Source organism: Chelonoidis abingdonii, chromosome 13 (genome assembly GCF_003597395.2).
Source record: "Chelonoidis abingdonii isolate Lonesome George chromosome 13, CheloAbing_2.0, whole genome shotgun sequence".
Classification (NCBI taxonomy): Eukaryota; Metazoa; Chordata; order Testudines; family Testudinidae; genus Chelonoidis; species Chelonoidis abingdonii.
The window spans coordinates 7845913-7873197 of record NC_133781.1 but is presented as its reverse complement, the minus strand read 5'-3'; the positions used below and the strand labels follow the sequence as shown (position 1 = coordinate 7873197).

At 44.9% G+C, this 27285-nt stretch overlaps 1 protein-coding gene across 5 annotated transcripts in view; it reads right to left on the bottom strand.

Annotated features, from left to right (window-relative positions):
- DNAH9 (dynein axonemal heavy chain 9) overlaps positions 1–27285 on the bottom strand; it is a 396459-nt gene that overhangs the window by 160451 nt on the left and 208723 nt on the right. For all 5 annotated transcript variants that reach the window (XM_075071725.1, XM_032803600.2, XM_032803609.2 and 2 more), the window contains 4 exons: positions 22830–23090; positions 15226–15651; positions 10803–10922; positions 936–1124 (listed from right to left, as the gene is read on the bottom strand). In XM_075071725.1, the coding sequence (XP_074927826.1) occupies positions 936–1124; positions 10803–10922; positions 15226–15651; positions 22830–23090 (996 nt within the window). The remainder of the gene's footprint in view (positions 1–935; positions 1125–10802; positions 10923–15225; positions 15652–22829; positions 23091–27285) is intronic.

The window sequence follows — 27285 nt, the reverse complement described above, 5'->3', positions numbered from 1 at the left end:
ATGGGGATCACTCCACTCAGTTTTTGCTATATTAAAAAGCCTCTAAGCATTTCACATCTGCTTGTAATGTTCACTAAAGTTACTGCTGCACAAAGGCTCAACCCTGCAAGTTGCTGAACACTCTGGTTCTGATTCAGCACAGCACGAGTGGCTCCACTGAAAATGCTTTGTGACAAAGCCACCAGTTATGTCTGATTTACTCCTGCCTGCGTCAGGTCACTGACGGGTGACGTGGGCAAAACACGCTGACAAGCCAGTCCACCTGAACCATGAAGTGAAGGCAGGACTTTTGACACATCAGGGTAGCCCCAAATCCAGACAAACTGAAGGGCCAGTCTATATTTCCCGTGAGATACACATAGATACGTGCAGCAAAGTATTCATGAAGCCAGCACCAACTCCATGCACAAGGATATGGAGCCTGCAGGCCTAGAATAGGGCGAGACCTCTGGATCTGCCCCACCCTCAGGGGGCCCAGTCGCTTGCTTTGTTCCTCCCTCCAGTCTCTTTTGCCTTTGGGAGCATCTCTCTTACTCCTGGCCAAAATTCTCCAGGGCTAACACTGAGGCCACCTCCAGAGCAGCCTCAGCTCCCAGTGGCTCAGTGTATGCTGCGGATGCGCTGCACCTCTGAAAACCACTCACATTTACAACTGAATTGCTAGGAGGGAGGAGGGGTAGCAACCCCATTGAGAATGAGGACAGATTACTGCCCCCGCCCAGAGCAAGGCGGGACCAGGGACCGGACGGTGAGCTCCAGAATCACCATCTGGTTACTGGTGTGCATGCAGAGCAGTACAACTATGTGTTGCCTCTTACTCAGGCCTGTGGCAAACTCTCAATGGAAGCATGGTTCGTCAGCGATTCCTTGGGTGTCAGACATTATGCTCCTGTAAGAGACAGGGACAATGGTTATCCTAAGTAGTCAGTGCTTACTTTTAGTTGGAGCAAGTATGGCCTCCAGACTCCATCCATCAGGTCTTGTCTGTATTTCTTTGTAAAGTAACCCAGGTAGGAGACGAAAGCTGCGATTAGTAAGACATCTCCACACAACGTACTCTCCTGCTCTTTGAAGTCTTTCACAGCGTCTGCCCATCTCACATTTTCAGAGGCGAGTCCCCCAACCTAAAATTCCAAAATAAAATTAACCTTTAGATGGACTCCTTGAGCATTTTTTCAATGCACAAGCACTTTAACATGTCTTGTCACTCTTTGACTTCAAATAATATTTGATATGTTTTTAAAAACAAAGATGGAAAGATTTGTTAGGCATTTTGCCCATTCCTCCCCATCCACTGAAAGACCACCCCTTACAGTACATCCCTCGGCCATTTGCCAGTCTAGCTGTGCATGACCCAAGAAAACGATCCGCCACTTTGTTGGCAAGAATATTCCTCTCTCTATAAGGAAGTTTTACGGAGTACACTGCCAAAATGTTCATTTCCACAGTTTCATCCATTCACTCCTAGTCACATCCCCTTGGACCACACTCAGTAATTCCTCTTCCTCCTTGAGATTTAGATCCTTCAGTTATTTCAGACAGCTATCATTACCCCAATTCATGCCTCATTTGGCCAAGATATATTCAGGGTTATTTTAATGGCATCTAATTTCTAATCTTCATAAACCATTTGGTCTTCATCTTGCTCTTTGCTAAGGCCTCAGTCCTGCAAACACTTAACTTTAAACCCATTACTAGTCCACTAAAGCAAATCTCTGCACGTCACTGGTGTTAGATTCCTGAGGAATGTACATGCACGCAAGCTGTGATCTCACCAGTCTTGCAGAAAGGGACTAGCATGAGCAGGATGTCCCCATCAGTCAGCAGTGTTGCCAACTCCTGTAGCTTTATTACAAGACTCATGAAATTTGGTGCTTTTCTTAAAGCTCCAGCTCCTTGTATGATTACAAGAGACTCTTGGCTTCCAATTTTTTATTTTTTTTTTAAAGGTTTTCACCCTCCCGGTCATGGAAATAAGCTTGAAAACCTGAACTGAATGTGCCCCCCAGATTCAGGAAGCAAAAGGTACAGAAAAAGAGCCCAAATATATTACTTGTAAAAAATCCCATGATTTTCAGCCAAGCTTGTGATTTCTGAATGCCTAGAGTTGGCAGTACTGGAGGCTGCAGCCCCAAATCACATTCCCTTTCCCTGCTGCAATAGTGCTCTGAACCCCTATATCTAAATCCCAGGTCATCCTCAGCAGTGGTGCTTTGTGTTGCTTTCGCCCACTGAATCGCCTGCCTATATTTGGGATGATTTTCCCCTACATATATTCCCTTTCACTTTTCTAGATCGAATCTGTTTTCCATCCATTTTTCAAAAGCCTCCAAGGCCCTGTGTGTGATTTTTCTCCCTTACTTGGTATTTGCAAAGTCTCCCCAACTAAGGAGCTCATGAAAATGTCATTCATATGCTGCTTTCTCTGTCTTCAGGTCACTAATAAGGCGTTAAATAAAACAAGACCTAACATGGATCCTTATCATGCCCTGGCAGACATCTTTCCAATTAAGCACACTGCAGTTCTTAGTCCTTTAGCCAACTGGAGATCCACGGGACAGTACTTCCATCCAAGCCAATTTGAATTAATTCTGTGAGTTTCTTTACTAAAATTCAGATATAAAAATTCGATTAAAGTAAATGTTTGAAATGAAATACATAGATTGAGAGGGAAGGTAGTGTACATCTGGGGTCAGGCTTGGGTTATGGGGAGTTACAGATATCATTTGCAAGAATGAAAAGATACATACATATCGTATAACCAGCATAAACCGAGATTGGGGTTCAAGGGTTTTTAAAGTGTCAGTGGATAAGTGGACTTGGGTACGCCACCCATGGAATGAATAAGGAGTCCAAGTCAGTATCGGTGGAGCGGATAGGTACATGGGTGGGGTGTGTCCCTTGGTCCGTCAGGGAAGGAAGTGGGTTATTTCCCTGGTCGGCTGTCTCGATTACTCAGTGTGGTATTGGTGGTGTCCAGTGATGTGTTTGGTATAAATGTCTCTGGACCGCCTGATGGTGTCGGACACCATGAGCCATCTCATGAGTCGGGCATAGCATCAACCGACCCCACACGCTCTCAGAACCGACTCGTTGTGTGGGTCCCACGAGCCCAAGGCTCCCACGATCAGGGTGTGTACCTGGACTTCGTAGCCCTGGGCTCTCAAGGTCTCGGCCAGCGGGGCATACTTCAATTTCTTCCGTACTCGGGCCTCGTGGAAGGCCGGTGACTGGTTTTTGAAAGGCACCGTGACATTTAACTGAGCTTTAAGGATCCAAACTCATACAGGCTGAGGGGGCTGGGAGAAGGCATAATGTACAGCAGCTAAGATTCCTGTGGCCTGGCCCCTGAGTTCAGCCTTCCAACTTCCATCGTCATGGGAAGGCCGTTCCCTATTGTCATTTGCACTGACCCTGCTGTCAGCCTTCCTCAGGTCCCAAATTACCCTGGATTCTGTCCATCTTCTTTTGCTCCTGCCACTGGTTCCCAAATGCTTGACAGCAAGTGGAGAATCCTAATGGTTGTCCTTTGCCCCTTGGGTCACATCCTTCTGGCACGAGGAGGCAGCAGCAAGCCTGTCATTGTTTCATATCTGAATCACAGCTAGCCAAGGCCATGACATCTCCACAGCAAGAGGCCAACCAGGATCACGGGCTTCTTTATCTACGCTGGTGGCTCCCAGTGCCCTTGGATCACTCAACTCCTTTGGTCTTATCTTCCTGCAGCTCCTCAAAGACTGAAAACTGCAGGGGTGGTTTGAATGGCTTGATGTGAAGACAGCTGCTGCAGCCTGCAGTTGCTCAGAGTGATTTCACGCATGGAGCTGAATGGTGCGCCCCAGAGTGCTGCTTTCCAATGGGTTTCCCCAAGTCTTCGTTGTGGCCAAGAGCCCTTTAAGGTCTGAGTTCTGAGCATGGTAACAAGTTATGAAACATACGACTCTGTGTGACAGATCACCTCCTCAAGGTGCCGCCCATATCTCTGCAATCTGGTTGCAAGGGGATCTCCACTGGAACTGCGTCTCACATTGGTCTGAAGCTGCCTGATTTTGGTGCCCTTCTGGGCAAGCTGCAAGGCCTCTCTGTCTCGTCTGGCTTTTCCAGACAGGTGTGAAGAGTGGGAAGGGCTCTCAGGAGTGGTTGGGGGCGTTCTTAGCCCTGTATCTGATGTTATGTGAATTCTGAGCATTACCAAGGTATCTGTTTTCAAATCTTTCCTTACCGCACCAAGAGACATTGCAGCAGCACACTGTGTACAGCAAAAGGAAAAGTTTTGTTCCTTGCCACATCCTCCCATCCATTCCAGGGTGCACACTCTGTGGGGCAGGCAATAAGCATGTATATATTCACTGAGGGTAAACTAAACAACAATATTAATGGATAATCCTCTTTCTCCCTATCAAAGCACAGGGGCAGTACATGCTTCTCTAAATACTCTTATCTCTTAGTAAAATATGTGACTGTCAGGGCTGGAAAATGTGCCCAGCGCCAAGAGATGGAAGACTCTGTCCCCTGGCCAGACACCAGCATGGAAGATGCTGCCCTTCTCAGAGAAATCCAGGGACGTCACCCAGCACACTCCACCTTCTTGGCTGCTTGGGAGGGGGTGCTGGATTCCTGGGGCCTCACATTTATGTACACCTCTGGCTGGCAGGTGTCTGACAATTGAGACAGCTCCCCAGTCAGTTTCTCTCTCCTCCTCTCACTCCCTAGGATGTAGGCCTTGCTGGAGCCCGGGGCATAACTGATAGTGTGAATCAAAGCAGGCCTGGCCTTGGCATAACAACAACACATTAGGTATCAGATAACCAAGTAAGCACATTCCTGACCAGAGACTATGTCCAAGAATGCCCAGAGTTCTCAAGTAACTACGTAAACACATTCTTAAGAGATGGTACCGGGACACACTGACCCCTTCTAAGAAAAGGATGGCATGACAGGATAATGGCTAAGGATGTTTTGTTCGAACTAGCAGGTACAAGGAGAAGGGTTGTAACTAGAAATGTCTGGAGAGTAATACATAACTTGCTTGTATCAGTGCATAAAGGAAGTCATAGGAGGACAATCCTTATCCAGCCAAGGAGGCAGTGTCTTGGTGCAGCCAAAAGGGCACGCAGGTCACAGGGAAGAGAGTAGTGAGAGCTAACTTTCTTTTAAAGGAATGGGAGGTCACAATCTAGTGGGTTCACAGGGGGGTTAAATTTCTATTTCCAGCCCTTCCTGAGGACATGGCTTTGACAGGCTCTGGCGGGGCTGGAGCTGGAGCTCAGCTCTTTCAGCCAGGAGGATGGACAGACATGGTCCAGACGAATTCTTAGGGATTCTGGAAAGGACAGCAGAGCCTTATGCCCAGGAAAGTTAAGTCCTCTGAGTTTCTAGGCTGAGAGTCCAGATTTACATCCCCTTCTCACTTTCATTGTGTGTTATTTTACAGACAAGGCAAAGCTAGTTTCCAAGTGGGGCTGTATTTCTCTAGGCAAACATGGGAGGCTAGGACAACCTGTGTTTCTCAACACAACAACATGCTGTACTGGGGCAGGGACCATTTTCATCTCAATTGTATTAGTCCAATGCCATGTAAATCCCAACGATGACTGGCAGGATAAAAAATCCTGCTTAGAAATATAATGCCTGAAGTCAAAAAATGTCCTGCATATGGCCACTAAACAAAGCCCTGCACTCTACCAGCTCTCTCTTAATTACAAGACCATTCTACATGCTAATTCACTGTTCCTGCTCTCTTCTTACACATTTTAATTGGCTTCACTATGATTGACTTCGACAAGCGCCTTGAAACCTAATCATCTATAAACTCTTTTTCTCTTTGTAAATAAAATACTGAAATGGATTTAGAAATTACTAGTGACACCCACTGGTGAAAAGATGGAACTGTACAACATTTATGCTGGTTTAAATAATGCCAAAGAAGAGTATGATGGGGAAAGTGTCTAGTACCTTCTGTTCACTGTTTGTTTTAATTATTGTACTTACTTGGCATGCATGAACTCTGAAAGTGAATTTTCCTAGTATGGATAGTTATGGTTCTCTGATGTTTTAAATGAATTGTTACCAGTGCTACGACTCAGTCTCACCCTTGGAGTGATGATCAGCAGGAGCGGGAGCACCTGGACCATAAAGGATTGCTGCCCATACAGAATCCGAGGTAATGCCAAGTGCCCCAGGCCTGACCATAGATCCTTGGAGCTGAGACTCCAGAGCCAATCCTGTCAGCTGAAGGAGAAATTAAAGATGCCAAAGTCTCCATGCGGCACTGGAATGTAGAATGTCCCTATGGCAGGAGATCTCATGTCTTTTTGGAAATTTTCCTTTGTCTCCAATGTTTCCTAATAAAAATAGTGAGACCAGAATTGCTCCTTCCCAGTACTGCTGACACACCTCTTCTCTGCTCCCAGTTTGACAAGGAAGACACCATTTCTATGCCCTCTTTACAACACATCCTAACAGCCAAAGTAACTCATTCACAGACAAGAGATTTTCACAGAGATGTATGAATCTAATGATTAACTATTTTAAGCTTAGTAAAATCCCAAGCCAAAACCTTTATTTACAATTACAGTTGATGAGAGAGAGCAATGTTATTATCTTTCATATCACTTAGAAAAACCCTATGCAACAAGCACATTACTATCTAGTATTGAGGAGATGCACACTTCATAGCAATCACCTTACCTCTGACCCAAGGATAGGGTTATTCCTTAATTGCTTTTTAAAAATGTATTATTTGTGTTTCCTTGATTTCAGAAACAAAATGTTTCCTTTCAAGTCATTTTGCTAAACTGAAAATATTACCGGTTAACATATTCAACAAGAGAATTTTGTTAAAGCATTTATAATTGTTGGTTCTTGAGCCTAATTCTGGGCAGTTTAACAGAAAAGGAATATAACGTTATTCCTGATTACAGTTATGTATGATTGTAGACTTGCACTTCAAGCTGATCAGTATATGCAATTGATTGCACACGTAGGAGACCAGATTCTGTTCTCAGTACATTGGTAGAAATCAGGATTACTTGGCTGAAGTCAATGGACAACATGTGTAAATAAAGGCAGAGATGGAGCCAGAATTTTTAGGTTTCTTTTCTGGAAGTTTTTTTTGTTGTGTTTACATTTTGAGTTTATTGAGGAAAGAACTGTACGTAGTTTTGGATTCGAATGAAGCTTGGGGTGAAGGGCTGTGCAATTCTTTATACTTGAAAGGAATAATGTGTTAGTTTTTGTATGTGGGCGGTGAATAATTGTATCACTCCTGCCTTCAAAAATTGAATCTTGCATGAGCCACCGTCACAATCTGCCCACTTTTCAAACGCTACAGTGTAACGTGACTTCAGTGGGGAGACGGAGGGTGTCACAGCTCTGGTCGGGCTCTTGGCTGCTCACTAGACTGCCTTGAGGGAACCCAGCCACTTTATGCCTGTGGGGCCTGAACAGAGCCAAACCACTATCCTACGTGGGGTCCCTAGGCACCTTTGAGGTATAGACTTTCTGGCAAGCACCACTCCTCAGAGCTGGAACCCACTGTCCAGCCGCTTCACCTCTGGACTCAGTGCTGGCTCTTCAGACACCCCCACAGCTTCAATATCCCCTCACAGAACTCTACTCTGAGATGTGAGCCTTCAGGGTTACCTCTTCCAGGGGCCACACGTAGGTGTAAATGCTTAACACATCCAGGCTTTGCACAAGACGCACTCAAAGACCACAGAGCACAGCAAACATCCTAACTGCAGTACCCCTCACTAGCTCCCAGCTCCCTTGGAAGTCCTTGGGGATCATCTGTGTTTCAGGCAGGTAGGCAGGGTTCCCTCATCAGACTCCTACATGCTGGGGTGCTTCTCTTTCCTCTTGAGCTAGAAAAAAAGGGCACTCACAAGAGCAGCCCCTCCCTTTTATACCTTCCAGCCCCCTTTGTCAGGGGACATCCCACTCAGCTCCTCAGATGATCACAGAGCTCATTTGGTTGCCAAGGTGATCCCTCCCTTGACAAACCAGTTCTCCTTTTGTCTAGGTGCACCCTTTGCTCCAAAACATCTCTTAGGCCACGTCTATACGACGCGCCATTTCGGCGCGTTAAAATCGAAAGCTCTGGGTTCGATATATCGCGTCTCGTCTAGACGGGGATATATCGAACCCAGAGCGCGCTTACATCGATTCCGGAACTCCACCAAAACAAACGGAGTTCCGGATTCGACTTTGCGAGCCGCGCACATCGATTCGGCGCGGTGAAGACGGGTGAGTAACTCGATTTTAGATATTCGATTTCAGCTATGCTATTCCCGTAGCTGAAATTGCGTATCTAAAATCGAATTTCACACGTCGTGTAGATGGGGCCTTAGTCTATAAGGTGCCACAGGATTCTTTGCTACTTTTACAGATCCAGACTAATACAGCTACCCCTCTGATACTTGACACCTTTGTGAATAGGGGAGCGGCAAGGTTTAACAGCTCTGTTGTTAGGCCTCTGCCACTATCCCTGTTGGAATTTCAGTCCAACAGGTGAAAGAACAACAGGAAAGAAAAAAGGCTGCACCTTCCAAATGGAGTTTGCAGCTTGGTAAAGACATATTAGATCCCAGAACTGCACACAGAATTCACAGCTTGTACAACTAGACCTCCCAATCCTCACAGAGGGATGCAAAGAAACAGTCATGTTACAAAAGCTCCCAGAGGAGCTCTGTTAAAGTCTTTTCATTTCAAAACATACTTACTGGATTTAAACAAAATGTTCAGAAAACCTTCTAGCTGCCAGTCAGATTTAACTCTAGAACTCTGGAAGTATGAGATGTTCTCTTTCTTCAGATACAAAGGAATCAGCATCAGCCTGAGAATGGGACTATCTGTTTCAGGGGCTCATCTGCCCCCCGGCCCTTGCCACAGTATTCAAGCACCTCACAGTCTTCAATGCAGTTACCCTCACAACACCCCCAGGAGAGGGGGAAATGCTGCTATTCCCATTGGACAAATATGGCACAGAGATATACAGGCACCTAAAGATGCAAACATTTTCCAAAGTACCTAGGTACCTGAAACCAATTGATTTCAATGGGAGTTAGGAAACCAGGAGCTTTTGAAAACACTACTCAGTGCCTATCTACATCTGTAGGTGCCTGAAGACCTTTACAAACCTCGGTTTAAATGGCTCTCACACAGACAGGTGTATGGTGGAGCAGGGAACTGAGTGCAAGTCTTCTGCATCTCAGGCTAGCCCCCTAAACTGTCTCCTCTCTGCTGCTGCTAAATGAAGCCTGGAGTGAACACCACACCTGAGGCACAGCCAGGATTTGGGTCCTCATGGTCTAGCAGCTCCAGCCTCCAGCCATTTGAACTACATAACAATCTGTTTCAGCTCTCCCCTACAGAAACACTTGCATGTCCTTTTCAGCAGCAACCAGCCACACCCATAGAGCTCAGTCCCAATGATGTCCACAGGAGTCTTTCCAGTGCTTCCAAGGGCTTTGGATCAGGTCCATAGTGCCCAGTCCTGCTTCCACTGAAGTCAGCAGCAACAAAATTTATATTGACCTCCAGGGGAACAGGAACAGGCCCCCAAATCACCACATCCAAAATCATTAACACCTTTGCTGAATTACAATGTATCTTCTTCAAATAACCCATATCTTGAGGTGAAAAGGAGATTTAACTATATGAAGCAGTAGTGACCAGCTGATTTTCAGCAAGGGTGGACACAGAGGCATGAGACAAAGCCAACGTTTCAAATCAGGATAATTTTTAAATGATTTGTAACTCAAGAACAGTTTAATGACTTTTCTTCCAACATTGAACCCACATTCCCCTTTGCCTTGAGAGTCAATCTGGCATTTCAGCACAAACGAGCTTTCTAACCCAAAGTTACAGGGCCTAAAAATAGAGCTTAATAATAGCAGTTGTTGCACTGTTAGGACTAAATTGTCACTCTGAACTGCAACCTGCATAAGGGATAGCATGTAGCTGGTTCCCCCTTGCTCCAGAATGGGGGAAGAAGGGAAGTGATTTGTTCCATCCCTTTAGCAGCCCGTTTAGTTCCCTCTCCCTCCTGCGAAACACGGTCCTTGTGAGTGAGTGCTCTGGATGGTCCTGTGCTTAGGGCAGCAATTTAGGAAGCCAGGGTTCAAGTTTCTGCTTTGCCATATACTTCCTGTGTGATCCTGGGCAGGCCACTTACTCTTTCTTTCCCTCAGTTCCCCATCTGTGCAATGGGGATAACAGCACTGCCCTGCCTCCCAGGGGTGCTGTGAGGATAATTAAAATCCAGACTGCAGGTGCTCAGACATGACTGCAGCAGGGGGCCACATAAGCACCTTCATGCTTTGCTACTTTCTTCCTCTTATTACTCTTTATTAATTTTTATTAATTTTTAAAACTGGAAAAAATATAAAAAGGTTCATGAGCTTTTCAGTATATCATTACATGGAGAAGTAAATACGGCTCTTGTCTTATTAGCATCTTGTCTTTAGACCTGCACTTCTGATCTATCACTAACTGCTCAGAAAATTAAACAACAGAAATAAGAGGCTGTGCCTCTATCGTTATATATGTTCAGTATATTAGAAATGTAAATGTGCATCGAACATACTCAGATGTATACAGAGAGTTATGGGAATGGCCACATCATTAGCACTGGAAGCACTGTAAAATTGTTTTCATGACTAAAGTTTGCAGCGATGCAGGAAATATCATCCATTCTGAAATGTCAGAAGATGCAATGCACTGTGTTCTCATGGTACACATCTCCATAGCACCTGACAACTTCCATTCCTATGATTAAAGTTCAAGCTGTTGATACTCACCAGTCGATTTGCAAGCGAGATGGTGCATGCCGTAGCTTCAGCTTCTTGCTGACATTTCAGTTTGTCTGAAGTAGCCCTCTCAAATTTGGCTGTGAGTTTTGCTAGGTTTTCATTAAGGTGCTGTTAATGAAAAAATCAGAACATCTTCAGCAAAATCCTTTCCATCATATAAGATTCCTACAAAAACTGCCGTGACTGCATGTGTCTATGCCGTGGTGACTCCCTAGCTAGCCTCTCTCACTACTATTCTGAATGGCCAGTGCAAAGAGAGAAGGCAGGATTCCTGCACAGAGGACTCATGTCTGGGTCTTAGCCTGCAAGACTGTGAGCATGGCCTGCAACGTGCTGACCACTTGTAGGAGACCCTCAGCACCAGCAGGAGACATCTCTTAGGCTCTAACTAGGGTTGCCAACCCTCCAGGATTGGCCTGGAGTCTCCCGAAATCATAGAATATAAGGGTTGGAAGGGACCTCAGGAGGTCATCTAGTCCAACTCCCTGCTCCAGGCAGGACCAATCCCCAGACAGATTTTTGTCCCAGATGCCTAAATGTCCCCCTCAAGGACTGAGCTCACAACCCTGGGTTTAACAGGCCAATGCTCAAACCACTGAGCTATTCCTCCCCCATAAAAGAAATGAGAGAAGTAGAATCAGTTTTAAGGGCTCTACCACAGAGCTATCGTGAGCTTGCACAAAACATTAACACTTTGGAGCTAATACAATAATCACCTATGCATGCATATACACAAAATATATATACATGTAAATATTTGTATGTATTATTTATAATTGCCTATGTGTTTATGTATATAAATACAAAACCAAATCCTAATTTCTTTATGCTGTCTCTCCTCTGCCTACAAATCAGACAATTCAGGACAGATTTTTTTTCTTGAAAAATCGGATGCATATGGTAGTGGCTATGTATAATTAAACAATATTTCCATACCATTTCAGAAAATAAAAATAAATACAACCACTACATTGGAAGAGGTGATAATTTTTTAGCTTCCTTAATTGCCTATAGCAAATATTGTTTGGCGGAAGTCACCAGGTGGTGCTATTACACGTAGTTTTATCAGTTCTTAGCAGGTTTGGTCTTTGAAGAAATGCTGCATTGTTAATTTTGTGCAACAGTTCCTTTTACAGAGAGCTGTTGCAAGCAGCACAAGAGTTTGTTCTCTGCCTCTCTAATCTTTCTAATAAGTCGGCATCAATCTCCCAGTGACTACTGAAAACAATCTGGGAGATTTTAATAGGATATTTTAAGAAAATGACATTGTGTCATGTTGTTAAAAAAAACCTCCCAGAATAGCTTTAGTCAGTGTTGGCAAACCTAGATCCAACCCAATGTCCACTGAAGTCAAGCTGGGGTCCTTCCATTGACTTCCAGGTGCATTGGCTCAGGCCCTTGTAAGACAGCGTGAGAGGGCATGGGAGAAGCAGCATGCTAGAGAACTCTGTTTACGTGATAGGCCACATAATATGCAAAGGACTATGGACAAACAGTGCAAAGGCTGTTTATCTTGGGCACTGCTCTGACATGATTTTGGACTAAGGGAGGGGATCACAGGCTGACTAAAGATGGTGGCCAGGGTCCTAAGCTCTGACCAAGCAGTGATTATTGAAGCTTGGGAGGAAGAAGCGCAAAAGTGGCTTTTAGTAACCTTTGCATTTTTCTGATGTGTGCATCCTAGTGCTGGCCTGCTCCTGAAGGCTTGTTGTTCACAGCCCCAAGGGCCCATTCTAAATGCTGGAAGTCAGTCAGACACAAGGGAGTATAAACCATCTGGACTAGATGACCTCCTGAGGTTTCTTCCAACCCTAATCTTCTATGATTCTGTGATCTGGCAGCCAGGAGTGAGAGTGACCAAGGAGCTGCTACAATTACCCTTCTCCTACTGAGAGAGGTCCTTCCTGTGAGTGCCTGAGGACTTTCCATCCAGAGTGGGGTGCCAACCCTCCCCTCGGTACTGGAGAATGGGGCCAATACACACACAGGTCCAGCTGGTCTGTTTCTACAGCTGGGCCACATCCAAGGAGAGCCAACATTTTGGAAAAAGAACAGAGGGAACCAAAGTTTGTAGGGCCACATTGCAGCCATGCTGCTAGTTGAGGACAACTCATTGCATGGACAGATTTGGTCACACTTTGCTTTAAGAGAAACTCTAACGGTTCTCAAAGTTCTTGGAACATTTCATTTCTGAGACAAGAGAACCAGAGTTAATAATTGATTTTATCTGCACCCGCACAAACATCTTAGGGCTAAATCCCTTTAAACCACTTTAACACTGTTGAACAATGCACTAGAAATAAACTTGAACATGGAATAGGGATTACTGTAGTGGCCTCTGTAACTATGCTCTCAGTTGTCAGTGTCCAATATAAAATACAGACTCTTTCAAACCAGCTTGGCATTAATTCATATAACTAAAATATTGTTGGAATATTTAAATATACATCATTATATATATATATACACACACACATACATACATAGATTTTCATATTTATGTGTGTATATCTCTGTATAAATACACACACATATATGCTACACTATTAAATGTTTTATAATGACAGATAATACACACACACACATATACGTGCGTGTGTGTGTGAATATGCATCATATATTTTTTTCAGAAATTCTGAGCACTGAAGCACATGGGAGCTACATGTGCTCTGTATTTTTGAAAATCAAGTCACTTTCATTCATGACTAAAATATGGATTTAAGCACCATACCACTAGGCAGCTACACTTGAAAATGTTAGCCCCGTGTTACAGTTTTGAGGCCAGATTCTCAGCAGGCATAATTCTACTTAAATCTATGGAGCTACACCAATTTATGCCAGCTGAAAGTCTAGTAAAATATCAACATTCACATAGCAACATGATTGTATATGTATATATTACTATACTACACATTTAATAGCACAGCATTGTACATATGCAAATGAAAAGTAATTTAAAAAGTTAAGGCTGAAAGCATGTTTCAATGGAGTATTACTAATATCCCAATACAGCTGCACTTTCTCTGCAAAAATCTTACATCTTTAAAAAAGCTCAAACATGAAAAAGTGTAATTAAAACAACAGCAAAGGGATCCAAACCGTTCTCCAGTGCCATATAATCCTGCATCACTTAGTAGTACCTATTCAGTCTTAAAGGTGGTCCTTGTTTTGATCTGCAGGCAGTGGAATTATCGGAGATGGCTCTAGATTGTATATACTTTGAATTGAATAGGTAGCAAGGATTTCAAAGGTACGAATTCCCTGCACGCATTAAGTAATGTCAGAGTATTATGTTTTCCAACAGTGTGATGTTTTGATTAAACAAAAATATTTTTATTAATTAAACTAGAATAATTTTTCTGTTTGGTGTTATGAGGTGTCTCCATTACATGGGACCGTGGGTTGGCACACCTTGCAAGTTTGTATTTTTATCTCAGTTAACTATTGGATGTAGTAACTAGCACACACAGCTCTATGGTAATGAATTATGTTGTAGTATTATAGCATAGTGAAGATACATCTTTTGAACAAGAAACAGGATTCCATAATTGCCCAGGAACATGTTCTTTTGAAATTTGCAGATTTGTGTTGTATGGTGTAGGCTGGATGGGGTGATGAGTGATGCAGGGTTATTGCAGCCAGGGAACGGGCCGTATACTTTACCTTCTAGACCCACTTCCCTAGGCCCTCAGACTTTTCATTTATAAGAAATTTTCAAGTGTAAGGAATTTTTGGAATGGACAGATAATTCTGAGGAAGCAGTGGGTGGGAGCTGCTCTCTACTGAAACACATTTTTAACCATCTCTCAAAGTTTTTTGCTCTGGGATTTTCCTAGATTTTTAATGAGTGACAAAAGTTTCAATGGAGGTGCAGTATAAGATATGCCAGTTAGAAGCCATGCTTTGACAGTTCTTTTGAGTCTTACTAACGTGGAGTTGACTTCTTGCAAAATTTAACAAGTGTGCAAAAGGCGTGTTGGAGACAAGAGAAGACAAACAGTCCTAGTACATTTTTTTAAAAAAGCTCTCTCAAATTTCTCCAGTCTTTGTTTTCTGTAATATATATGGTACATATAGAACATATGTGGTGTGGTGTGTGATAAAAGGGCATCCCAAACTCATGCTTGATAATATTCTAACAGTTTAGGTGGGAATAATGAGAGGTAAATACTGAGCCTTTCGATTAAGGAAGAAGCAAATCTGAAACAGAGCTAAGCACACTTCTCTAGAAAGCAGGGAAGTCTCCAAAAGTCTAGCAAGACCAGATAAAGGACCACAATCTGCCCAACCCTCAAATCCACTTTTTCAAAAATACATGGTACCATAAAGAAGCCCTTCCAGATGCTGAGGGTTTCCTACTGAGCAGTGGCAGCTCCTAGTGAAGTGCATGTGTCATGTGTCTTAAACTTACAGCAATTTTGGCTTTGATGTTAGCCAGCTTCTCCTGAGCAGCAGCCAATTCTGCGTTGGCTTTGTTCAGAGCCTGCCGCTTGGGCTCCACATCACAGTACACCTCGTAGAACCTCACAATATTTATGACCCAAGAGCAGAGACCAGCAGCTGCATAGGACTTGGAGGTCACAAACTCGGGGTTAAATTTTGGATCATGTAAGTACGGCTGAATAGCTTTGAGACAGTTCTCGTGGATGTTCTCCTTATCAAAGTGGATTAAGGAGTCCAGGAAACCATCTACTCTGGCCATGGAAACCTTAGCTGCTTTCCAGCTCCTGTCCTTGGGAACCTTTCCACCTGGAGCCATGAGCACCATCACAGCAGCAGTGACATTGCTGACAGCCGAAGGCGGAGATCCAAATGACTTCAGTTCTGTCAGATTGTTCTGAAAAGGGAAAACAAGGTTGTTAGATGAAAATGAATGGGTTTTCTTTTTACTTAGCTACTAATGGAGTCAGGCTCCCAAGTTATCAATCTGAGGGAGTAGCTTTGAAGCCTGAAGCAGCACTCTGAATTTTAAATATTATGACTCATCCAATGTAAAGCACTGAAACCCCCTAGTGGCACCACAGCCTCCACTGGTTTGTTGTATGTGCATCAGTCGTGTCCCTTCAGCATTTCAACCAATTCTCAGGGCATTAAAAATGCACAATTATTGCAGATTCATCCAGTACGCAAATGACAACAAAAAGCTTCATGAAATTAGCCAAGTATCTTCATCTAGAGATGGGCTTCAAAAACAACTTTTAGTTCAGAATGCAGATCAATGGGGCTGCGAGCCGACTGAAACTCACTAACTTTATTTCAGTGTTATATTAACTGTGCTGAATTCTCTTTATTTTACTAATATCAATTCCTCGTCAGAAATAGGGCAAAAAATAGGGAAATGGAAGTCCCTATATTGAAAAGCAAAATGTTTCGATTTGGAAGTGGCACTTTGGTACCTCATCAAAGTTGTATTTCCGGTACCTCCTGTCCCCACTCTCCTCTATGAGCTGAGCTCCCCAGCCAGACATAAGCTCCCTTTTTTTAAGGTTAGTTTGTAGCCATTTTGAGTACAGAGGAAAGCTTGGGAATGTGAAGCAAGTGTGACCTAACAGCTCAGAAAGCAGATGGCAAAGAGAAAGAATCAAAAAATATTATTTAAAAATTATTTTACTTGATTATTAACTAATTATTATGAATATTATGAACGTTAGGCTTCTGACTCACCATTTTTGAATGCTTTGAGTTAGAATACTGTAAATTGTAAGGGGAGAGGTGCACATTAACCTAAAAAACGCTCAACTCAGCTCGTTTGAAGCTCAGAAAAGGTCCTGGTTTTGTAAGAGCACTGGGGTGGGGGGAGTATGATGTTTGTCCTCCTTGTATCTGAAAGATCCAACCCATTCAGATAAAGAGAAACATTGACAATAAGATTTCCAAAGTTGCCTAATTCTGATGGGAGCCCACATCCATTCGATGGCATTGCAAGTTTGAGCCTGAAACGATCACTGCACAACCACTCTGTGCTACTGGTGTCCAAGGGATCATTCTGTACAGAGCTGCTGCTTGTCATAGTACAGACACCATGGGGGAGGCACGTACTCAGCAGGACGTGGAGTTAGGCATAATTAGCTATGCTGTCAAGGATCTGTCATATCTAGCAGAAAGAAAACATAGGCTTTGTGCTGACACCCACCAAACACGGATGCCTGCTCTGTTAGCTTATTTGTACGTTTGCTCGGTTTATACACTCCAACTGCAAATCTGTGGAGAAAATTCACTTTGTATGTGAACTGGAGACAGAGGCACATGTGGGAGATACAAAGAGGCTGAGAGATGGACTTCTCATTGAGAAGCTCTTCGCTCAGATTCAACAAACCAGCTCCTAAATTGGCACCCACAGCTGCATTCTGTCATTTGCAACAGTATGACAGGCACAGCAGCAGGAGAGAGCCATGCTGGAGGTTTGACATGAACTAGATACCATTGTTTTTCTGCACTCCCAACAGCCATGAATCAGTGAAGGAGGAAAGCCCCTCCAGCAAGGCTGCTCCAACTAGAGCTGTACCTATCTTTACACTGAGACCCTGAATATGCCAATTTCCAGATGTACCATTTTCCCATGCACCGGATGAGCCCAAGTGTTAGCTACCAGCCAGGATCACCACACATCTGTACACACTGGAGCAGACTGTCTGCACAGACTGCAGCTCCCAGCATGTACACTCCATTTTGATCCATGTGCTTCTCTGCTCAAATCAAGATGGGATTATATGGAGGGACCTACAGGCCTTTCCCAGAACAAAAGGCCTTTCCCAGAACTGGCTCATAGACTCACAGTGGCTGCTGCTATAGACTGCACGGCACAAGCCCTCAGGTGACATTTGGTGCATGGATGGCACTTTGGCCACCCATGTTCTGAAATCACCATTTTATTGGCGCTTGCGGCAGTCTAGAAGCCAGGGGTAGTTACTGCATAGGCTGCAGTAAGACCAACACTGTCCTTTCAGCAGCGCCTGTCATTGCTGCAATTGACTATGGTAGGGTGTGACAAAAGCAGGGTGTTTGCTGTATGCGTGGGTGTAGCCCCTTGGTGAAGGGCATGAGTGCCATTTCCTTCTGAACACAAACAGCCTTGGTACCAGCTATTCTCTGCCAGCAAGGAGCTCGACAGACAGAGGAAGCCCCAATGGTGCCTCTGGGGGTGCTCAGTGAGCACCTCCCCCATACAGAGACAGGCCACTGCTGAGCATCAGACTCTGTGACAAGCCTGACTTGCAGTGATTTAGTTATAAACAGACACTACTGCAAAGACCTCCACATTCTTCAAAGAGGTGGGAATAGTTTAGCTTGATAATTCGCTAATAATAAGATACTGCCTGAATCATCCACAATAACGTGGGTTTTGCCCCCAGAACCACCCATCAACTCAATACCTTACAAATCTATCCTGTTTGTAATAGACACTGCCAATGGCAAAAATGCAAAAAAGTAGCAGGGACAAGGGACAGCACCTTGCTTAGTGCCTATATATGACCGGGCACGAGTCAATTGTTGTAAATTCATCTCACTACTTAACAGGGACAAAAAGAAAAGCTTAAAATACTAAAATTACAGAAAGAATTAAATTCTTTTGGTAGCATGTACGCTAAATGCTCTCAGAGCTGGTCGGTTCCTTGAAGAAAACAGCATGGTTAGAAATTTGTTCAATGGCAACAAAGAGGATTATTTTAAGCTCTTGAATGATAATTTTTCAACAACAGAACAGGAAGGGAAATCTAGCTTGACTTAAGTGGCACCCTATGAGAGGGGAATACACAGACATACAGAGTTCTTATTTGATAGTATATGGAAGACATTTATAGACTATATTCAGGTCGATGAGCATGATTTATAAACTCAAGGGTAAAATGTATAATTGTTATATACAGGTCTGTCACATCTTACACTGGGGTTATGTTCCGCAGTCAGTGCATAAAGCGAAAATTGTGTATAGTCAAAATTTCATTGAATGTAATGGCTGTCAGAATCACCTGCACTACAGATACAGTATTAAAATAGCTATTTTTCTCTTTTTTTTCTTTTGCCGACCACATAAAGCTGAAATCACGCATGTTAACTGCGCATAAGATGCGACAGACCTGTACAATGTTATGTGTTTGGGAAGTACCTGTCAAATAGTGAATGATACAACAAAATACAATTAATAATAATTTATTTATTAATTAATTACTATTATTATTATATTCACGTTGGTATCATCTGGTTAAAACTCTCTTTATGAATTCATGATGTCATAATTCTGCTACGGACTTTGCTAAAGCCAATTTAGTTTACCTGGACACAATTCAGATACAGTGGTCACAGGCAGCAGTAAAAAAACCCTAAAATAAATAGATAAAGACCATATGCTGTCTGTCATTTTGTGAGAAACAACCTCTGGCAACCATGAGAGAGGCTCTGCGGACTGAGGGGTGTATAGAGACCTACACTTATACCCCAGCCCATAGATCATATTTAAAATGGAATTTATCCCCCTCCGACCTGCTGCCCAAACAGTTTGATCTCTGGATGAAACCCTGCTAACAACACTTCCACATCTGTGAGAGCTGAATGATCCCTTTTTTAGCAAAGTCCTTCTGAAGTCAAATGCTTTTGTTTATTCGCTTGATAGGAACAAAGACATCAGTTTTGAGACCACAAACACACAGGATTCAGATTTTTTAACTGCAAATAAGTGAAAATATTCCACAGCTGGAGTAGAAATGAGAGGATGTGAGAGCACAGAACATTCCCGTTGCCTGGGATGTGCATCCCGTAGCTGTGAGGAGTGAGCCACGGACACTGAGTTACTAGGGAATAATATGGGCTGTAATGTTGTTACACTGTAGAGGTTAACAAGCCTGCTACCACCTTAATTGTCTTCCCATTTTTGTCTGTGAGTTCCCCATGGTCCTAGAAAGTCATCATCGTCATCACGGCAAATCCCAAAGGGACAGCCTCCTTGCCCAATGAGCACCACCCACATTGGTCTCTAGCTAGGACTGTAAGGTGGGTTTGACTGGATAGGACATTTCTGTCCATCACTGGTGATCTTATCACATTGCTGATGCTTTTGGCAGCCACATGATCACCAGCCATGCAGGAGGGTTCCTTGCTAAATACATTTCTTAATTTGTTGGTCTTCCATTCTAACAGCACGTCCACACTAAGACAGCCCCCAAAATCAATGGAGGCAGTTGCTACACAAATATCCTCAATTCTGACCTTCCCTAAAGGTTTCTAACTTTCCCACTTCCCACCTCTCTAGCTGCCATATACTTTACTGAGCTCCCTGTTCTGCCAGGAGAGTGAGACTCATGGCTTATGTAAAGGTACTGATGGTGCCTCCCTACCAGTTCCCAGTAAAGGACATGTGACACCATACAGCATGGGGCGGGTGCCTCTTTCCAGGAAGATGCTGTAATGCACCTGATGCCCATCATCCAGTGAACAGGGAATCCCACTCGTTGGCCACCTGAGCCCACTTTTCCCACAGAGCAATAGACGAGACTGGAACATGCTTCTGGAATAATTGGGCTGGTCTGTGGAGATTGGCTCTATTGTGGAGCTCTTCCCAGAAAGAGGTGCCAGTTACAGGCTGGGTGATGTCACACATCCTTTGCTGCGGGTTCATGGGGAGGCTTCATCTGTAGCTTGGCTTTCCTGAACTCATCCCCTGTGCTTCACGGCACTGTCCACATACAGCAAGGCATAGTCATTGCGCAGACGGGGATAGTTCTCCTGTACCTATTTGCTGACTGAAAATGAGCCATGAGCACCTGGCCAGAAAGGGAAAAGAAATGTGTCCAAACAATTACTATTAGCCTCTCACTATCAGACCATCTATATTTCTTATTGCCTTCTACTCGACAGTGTTACTTATGGCTTCCTCCATTACTGCTGCATTTAACAGTAGACAATAAATACATGTATATTACTGGCTGCTATAAACACGTCAGGAGAGTTGATTATTCATGTCAGCAGACAGATCAAGCTCTCAAAACTCAGTATTGAATGAAATACGGGCAGCATTCCTGACAGCCACGGTCACCCCCCAGGCAAGACTGTTTTATGAATTTTGTGCAAAATTTTACCATGATAAGAAGGGTTTGAAACTCCAGCTAAAATGTTTTGTTTTAAGTGACCTGGAGAAAAATCACACAAAGTAGATGGATTATAAAACACATCTAATCGGTATTTCAGGTGTCTTACAGCTCCTGCTGCGCTGACTGTGCACTTGCGTAGAAATAACCTGGGAGCGAACAGCTAGAGCTGATAACATCTTTTCAATTAAATGAGATGTTACAGCTATTGCAACAAGATCAGGCCTGATCTCTTGCCAGAAGCCTGAGCTATGAGAGTCGTCATGGAGCAAACCAAGACAAGGGTTGGCAGAAATGGTGACAAAAGCAGCTTGCCTTGGGAGAAAGCAAGCCCAGTGTGCCCATGGGTGCTCTGTCCCACAGGTGGGGATGTGTTCCAGGTCCCTCTCTGTGCACAATCCACGGAGGATCTGCGTGTGTTACAGCCCCAGCTAGAGAGCCGTGGTGCAGGCTGTAGCAACTTATGCTTTTAGCTCTGGAGGTTGGTGGCCCAATCTCTGGTGTGTCAGCCAAAGTGGAGGCCATCCCACCTGCTGACCGCTATGGTAATTGATTTGCATGGCAGCTCCCATGAAGGAGTTCTGCAGACACAGTGCTACATGTTCCTAGGTGCTATGATAATATAAACAATAATGGTATAAAATGCTCAGTGGCAGAGGACAGTAACTAGGGGCCAGACCTTTCTTTGCTAGCAGCCCTCTGAACTGCTGTTGTAAATCAGCAGGCCAGCAGGACCTGCACTCTTCTGCATCCCGCTGCTCTTGACAACCATGCTCTTACCCACTGCCTCCTGGCTGCGCTCCTGAAGACTCAGGTACAAGTTAGCCCTTGGAAGCTCTGCAGAAAGAAGACCAGGCCTGGCCCTCCTCACCCCTGACAAATCCAGGCCTTGATGCTTGGCCCATTCAGATGCAGACCTAGCCCCACTTCCCTCCATTATGTACATCACTCCACTTCTGCAAACACAGGGCCAGTTCTTTGTTGCATTCAGCTCCATTATGCTGATGGGCCATGGAGAGGAGAGAAATATTAGCTCCTGGAGAGTAACCCTCCCTCCTAAGGGGACCCTGGCACTGGTGCCAATTGGGGACGCTGGGGTGTGTGTGAATGTCCCTGTCCCCATGCTGCCTCCTGGGGCTTTAGCACCATGGCCCGAGTACTTTAAAGGAGTATGGCTGCTGTGAGAGTTGTCTAGTGCATCGGTTCAGCTTCATGACTGCACTGACACTGAAATCTAACCCAGCAACCCTCTGCACAGATATGGGGCAGCTAGGCCAAATTTCAGTGACTGGTTTTGTGCCCTGGTGCTCAGGGAATTTGTTACTGTATGGCAGAGCACAGGGAGTCCTCTGAGAACTCAATTCCTGGCAGCACCTGCAGCATGGGTAAGAGAAAGGAGAGACTGCCCTGCCAATGGAGACCGGGGTCCCTATGGGAGGAGGGGTGGATGAGCAGGGACCACTACCAGGGAGAGGAGACTGGAATTTCCCCTCTGCCCAAGGAATATCTGAATTGGTACCACTAGATCCTGGTGGAGAGGCCGGGTGTCGGCTCCGCTCCCAGCCCTGGTGGGGCAGTGAGAGCAAAAGGGAGTGGGACAAATGCAGAGAGGTGTGTGGTCAAAACACAAGAACTCCAGCCATACTCTGCTTCCCATGGCCCATAAGCAGGGGTAATGGAGAGCAGCCTGGAGACGGCTCTTAGTTACGACCAGGGACCAAACAGCCCCAGAACAAGGAGCTTGCAGCACAGAAGCAAAGGAACTTGGGCTTCAGCATATGTACACCTGCCTGTGATTCCCTTGCATGGCGGGCTGTGATGGCTGACCTCAGAAGTAAGGCCCTTATGGGGCTACATCTCCTACAATCCAACTGTAACTGTGCTTGCCCAGACAGCAGGAGATACTGTGAGTGCCTTGACGCCTGTCACATACCTTATTGAGTGTGTTAAGAGCTGCCTGGGCAGCAGCAAGGGCTGGTTCGGCTTTAGCCAAGTCTTCCTCACAGTCCTTTTGCTTCTGCTTGACCTCCTGAGTTATCAGCGCCACCTTCTGCTCCTCCTCATCAGCGATGGCTTTCTCCGTGCTCACCTTCTCCGTCTCCACACCAACCACCTGAATCAGCTTGTCAGCATCTTCATTCTTCTGCTTCAGCTCTACTTCTTGGGCTGCCAGCTTGGCCTTCAGGCCATCTACCTATAGTGGGAGAAGCATACAGGAGGGGCGTGAACCCAGTAGGCAAGAGAAGAGGTGAAGCATGTGGAGAAGAGTTATATAAGCAGGAGAGTGCAGTAAATTGATGGTGGATGGGCTGCAGCCAGGGAAAGGGCAGTGCAGGGATTGCCATGTGGCTCATTCAGTCACATAGCCTGTCTCCCGCAGTGGCCAGCACCAGCTGCTTCAGAGGAAGGTGCGAGAAACCTTGCAGTTCTTTGCAGGAGGAACAGGTAAGTCACTGCCCCACTGAGGCCGAGAGACGAGCAGCCCCACCTACCCACAAGGAGGGGAGGAGCTCAATCTTTAGGTGAACACCCTAAAGTTCAAATGCTTCACTAAACAGGTCACCGGACTCTCGCCACACAGCCAAATGGCCCTGGTTCCTCTGCCTCTTGCTGTGTGCTTGTGGTCCTCTCCCCAGAGGGTGTCGGAGAATGGCCAGCAGCTCTCCCCAGAGTGTTTGGGGAAAGGAGGATTGGGCCTGTTCTCCTGATGGTGTTCTGTAAGAGCACCTCTTTTGGCCCCTCGGAGAGGTTAAACCATTGACACGCTCTCCCTGAGGCATCACTTCCCATGGTTTTGAGTCTCCCTCTTACTGGGTGTCTCCCACTAATAATAATAAATTGCTGCCTTCCCACCTGGGTCTCCCATTCTCCAAGGGCTACCACCACCACGGCCGTAGAGAGAGCAGGCAGGTAAGGCTCCTCCTCAGCTCTCGCCACTCCTCCCTCTTCTGTCCTGACTCCCTGGGAAGGGAGAGCAAGAGCAGAGAAACACAAGGAGGCACCATCTGCAAAGGGAGCGAAGCCCAAGAAGCTCAGAACAATAGCTCCTAGTGCTAGCAGGACAATGCTGTCGGGCAATCCTTTACCCTTTACTACAAGCTGCCTGGGGCACAGACTTGGGGCAGTCTTGGCCTCCCTGAGCTGGTGGCATGTGAGTGGTGTCAAACTCAGAAAAGATACAGCCAGCAGGGTACTCCTGCCAACCCCGGCTCCTTCCACCATCCTGTGGACATGGAATATACAACTGGAAACCAATGCCCACATCATAAGGTCCAGTTGCTGTTCTGAGCAGGATCCTACTGGGAGGTGACTGAAAACTTACATTGTATTATTAATTTGTTATTATTATAGCATCTAGGATCCTTGGTTCTGGACCAGTACCCTGTTGTGCTAGGAGCTGTGCAAACACCTAACAAACAGACAGCTCCCATCCAAAGAGTTTACAATCTAAGTCTGAGATAAGAGCTGATAGGTGGAGACAGACAGAAGAGGGAGCACAAGAAAAAGACAGGACAATGCAGTGTGATAAGCAATGGTCTCAACACTCCAGGGGCCTAACCACTGTCACGGTTTTTATAAGCACCGTCACAGGAGGGGCAAGTTTTGAGGAGGAAAATGAGGTGATTTTGCAGATATTTGCAGATATATTCCCCCCATTGCAGAACCAAATATATACCCAATTCGACGCCCTAATCTACCTGTGAACACAACTTATGATCAGCTTTCTCTTTCAGCAGCTTATCCCCCTGCATTCCTGGGAAATACAGCATGTCTGCAGTGCATGTGTGCTTCATGACCGAGGCAGTGTGCACTGCAACTCCCACAGCGCATGCTAGGTGCGACCATTTCAGTCTGGACATTTACAGACCAGAACACAAAACACTTTTCAGCTTTAGTGATTAATATTCACTCATTTTCTCTCTGAATTACCAACTTCAATGAATATACACAGTCACTTACTCCCAAGACCTCAGAGACTAGTTTGTCATGCAATTTACCCAATGAAAGACTGTTCATAACACCTGGGGTACCTCTTGACCTATGTAACAGTACTTAATACAATAAAAGTCAGACCTTAGCTTTTTCTAATAATTCACGGGTTCTCAAACTGGGGGTTCGGACCCCTCAGGGGGTCGAAAGGTTATTACATGTGGGGTCGCAAGCTGTCAGCCTCCACCCCTAAACCCTACTTTGTCTCCAGCATTTATAATGGTGTTAAAAATATTAAAAAGTGTTTTTAATTTATATGGGAGGGGTCACACTCAGAGGCTTGCTATGTGAACAGGGTCACCAGTAAAAAAGTTTGAGAACCACTGTAAGAATTCCATTTTTATAACAGAAAAGGGAGCACAATTTTTAACGCAATGTAATCACATAAGCTGCAGCTATTGGCATTTTGGATTAGCTTCAAGCAGAGGCTGTTCCTAGAACACTCTTTGTATTCCCATGCTGAGCAGTTGATCCATTTTCACTTCCTGTTGTTCTGTTGTAGAAGGCTATTTCCACCAGCACAAAGAGGAGATTGTAAATCAAAATTACTCTGAGCTTGCTGGGCTATGGAATCGCTTCAAGCAGCAAACTGAGCAGCATCTTTTTGTTCGTTGTTTAAATCTTCTGAGATTTGGAAAAACTGAAGTGTGAGGCTTCACTGATTGCAGATATGGCCTATGACCTCCTGCCCAAGATAAGTAACACTATACTGGATACATGTGTGAATAGAAGCTTTATGCAGTTTAAACGGCTATGACAAGACAAACAAGGGATTAACCTGCCAGCTCTACACAAGTCTTACAACAGTTATATAAAAGGAGCGGATGTATACTCAGTTACAGCATCTCTTGTGAGAACATTTCCAGACAAAATCTGCCTTAAACTGGAGTTAAGGCTGAAAGCACATAGAACTAATTGAAGGGCAAAAGTTTTGCAATAGCGAAGGCAAGCAGTAGAAACCCAGGAAATTCAGAGTTATGATTACACTCAAAAGAAACATAAATAGTTGAGAACACAAAGGTGGTTCCATGGTGTAATAGTTAGCACTCTGGACTCTGAATCCAGCGATCTGAGTTCAAATCTTGGTGGAACCTAGATTTTGGGGGGAGAGATAGATCAGTGGTTTGAGTATTGGCCTGTTAAACCCAGGATTGTGAGTTCAATCCTTAAGGGGGCCATTTAGGAAACTGGGGTAAAAATTTGGTGATTGGTCCTGCTTTGAGCAGGGGGTTGGACTAAATGACCTCCTGAGGTCCCTTCCAACTCTAATATTCTATGAAAGGCCATTCTACTTAAGGTGAAGGGTGTGTTTTAACATGTTAGCTAATGTTGTTAAATTCCTAGTATAGACAAGGCAAGTTGTTGTTTTAATGTCTTACATGGTTGTAGCAAACCCTCAGTCTTCCCATAGAGTTTACCTTGTCTGGCTAACACAGGGGGTTGGCAACCTGCGGCTCCGGAGCTGCATGCAGCTCTTTGGCAGCCCCCTTGCTGGCAGTCATTTTTTGAGGAGGTGTGAGGTACGGCTCCCAGCTGGTGGTGCAGCAGGGCTCTGACTCCACACCACTCCTGGAAGTGGTTGTCTGCTGACACGGCTCTGCGTGCCCCTTGTGGGGAGGAGGGCAGCGGGTCTCTGGGCACTGCCCACACCCGCAATAACCGCCCCCACAGCTCCCATTGTCCGGGAACCAACCAATGGGAGCTGTGAGGACAGTGCTGAGGGTGGGAGCATGCCCAGACCACCCTCCCCACCAGGGGTGTGCAGAAATGTGCCAGCAGCCAGCCACTTTTGGGAGTGGGTGTGGGGGCAAAGTCCTACTGCACCACTGGCCAGGAACTGCCTGTGGTAAGCGCCTCCCAGCCAGAGCCTGTACCTCACACCCCCTCCCACACCCCAATTCCCTGCCCCAGGTCATAATGCCCTCCTGCACCCCAATCCCCTGTCCCAACCCAGAGCTCCCTCCTGTTTATATTCAAATTCAAAAGGCAGAAGTCATATTAAAAGTATTGGTGAGTAGTAATAACTTTAATATGTTCAATTATTATTAGCTGATAAATTCTAGCTCTACAGGTAGCTTTGCATGTGATGCAGCTCTCAAAATATTTTGATCGAAGACAAAAACAAAAAAATGGCTCTTCTTCTTTGAAAGGTTGCCGACTCCTGGGTGCTAATGTGTTAAAATGACACCTTGCCTTGCCTACACTAGGATTTTGGCACGTTAAAAATATACCTTTTTTCCTAGTGACAACAAGGCTGAAATGTACAGTTTAACAATGAATGTTTAACTGTGAAATGTTCAGTTTGTTCAGTGGAAACCATATTAGGAAAATGCACAAAAATAACATCACTCTTCCCCTGCAGTGAAGCCCTACGTGAAAAAAACAAAACAAATGGAGAC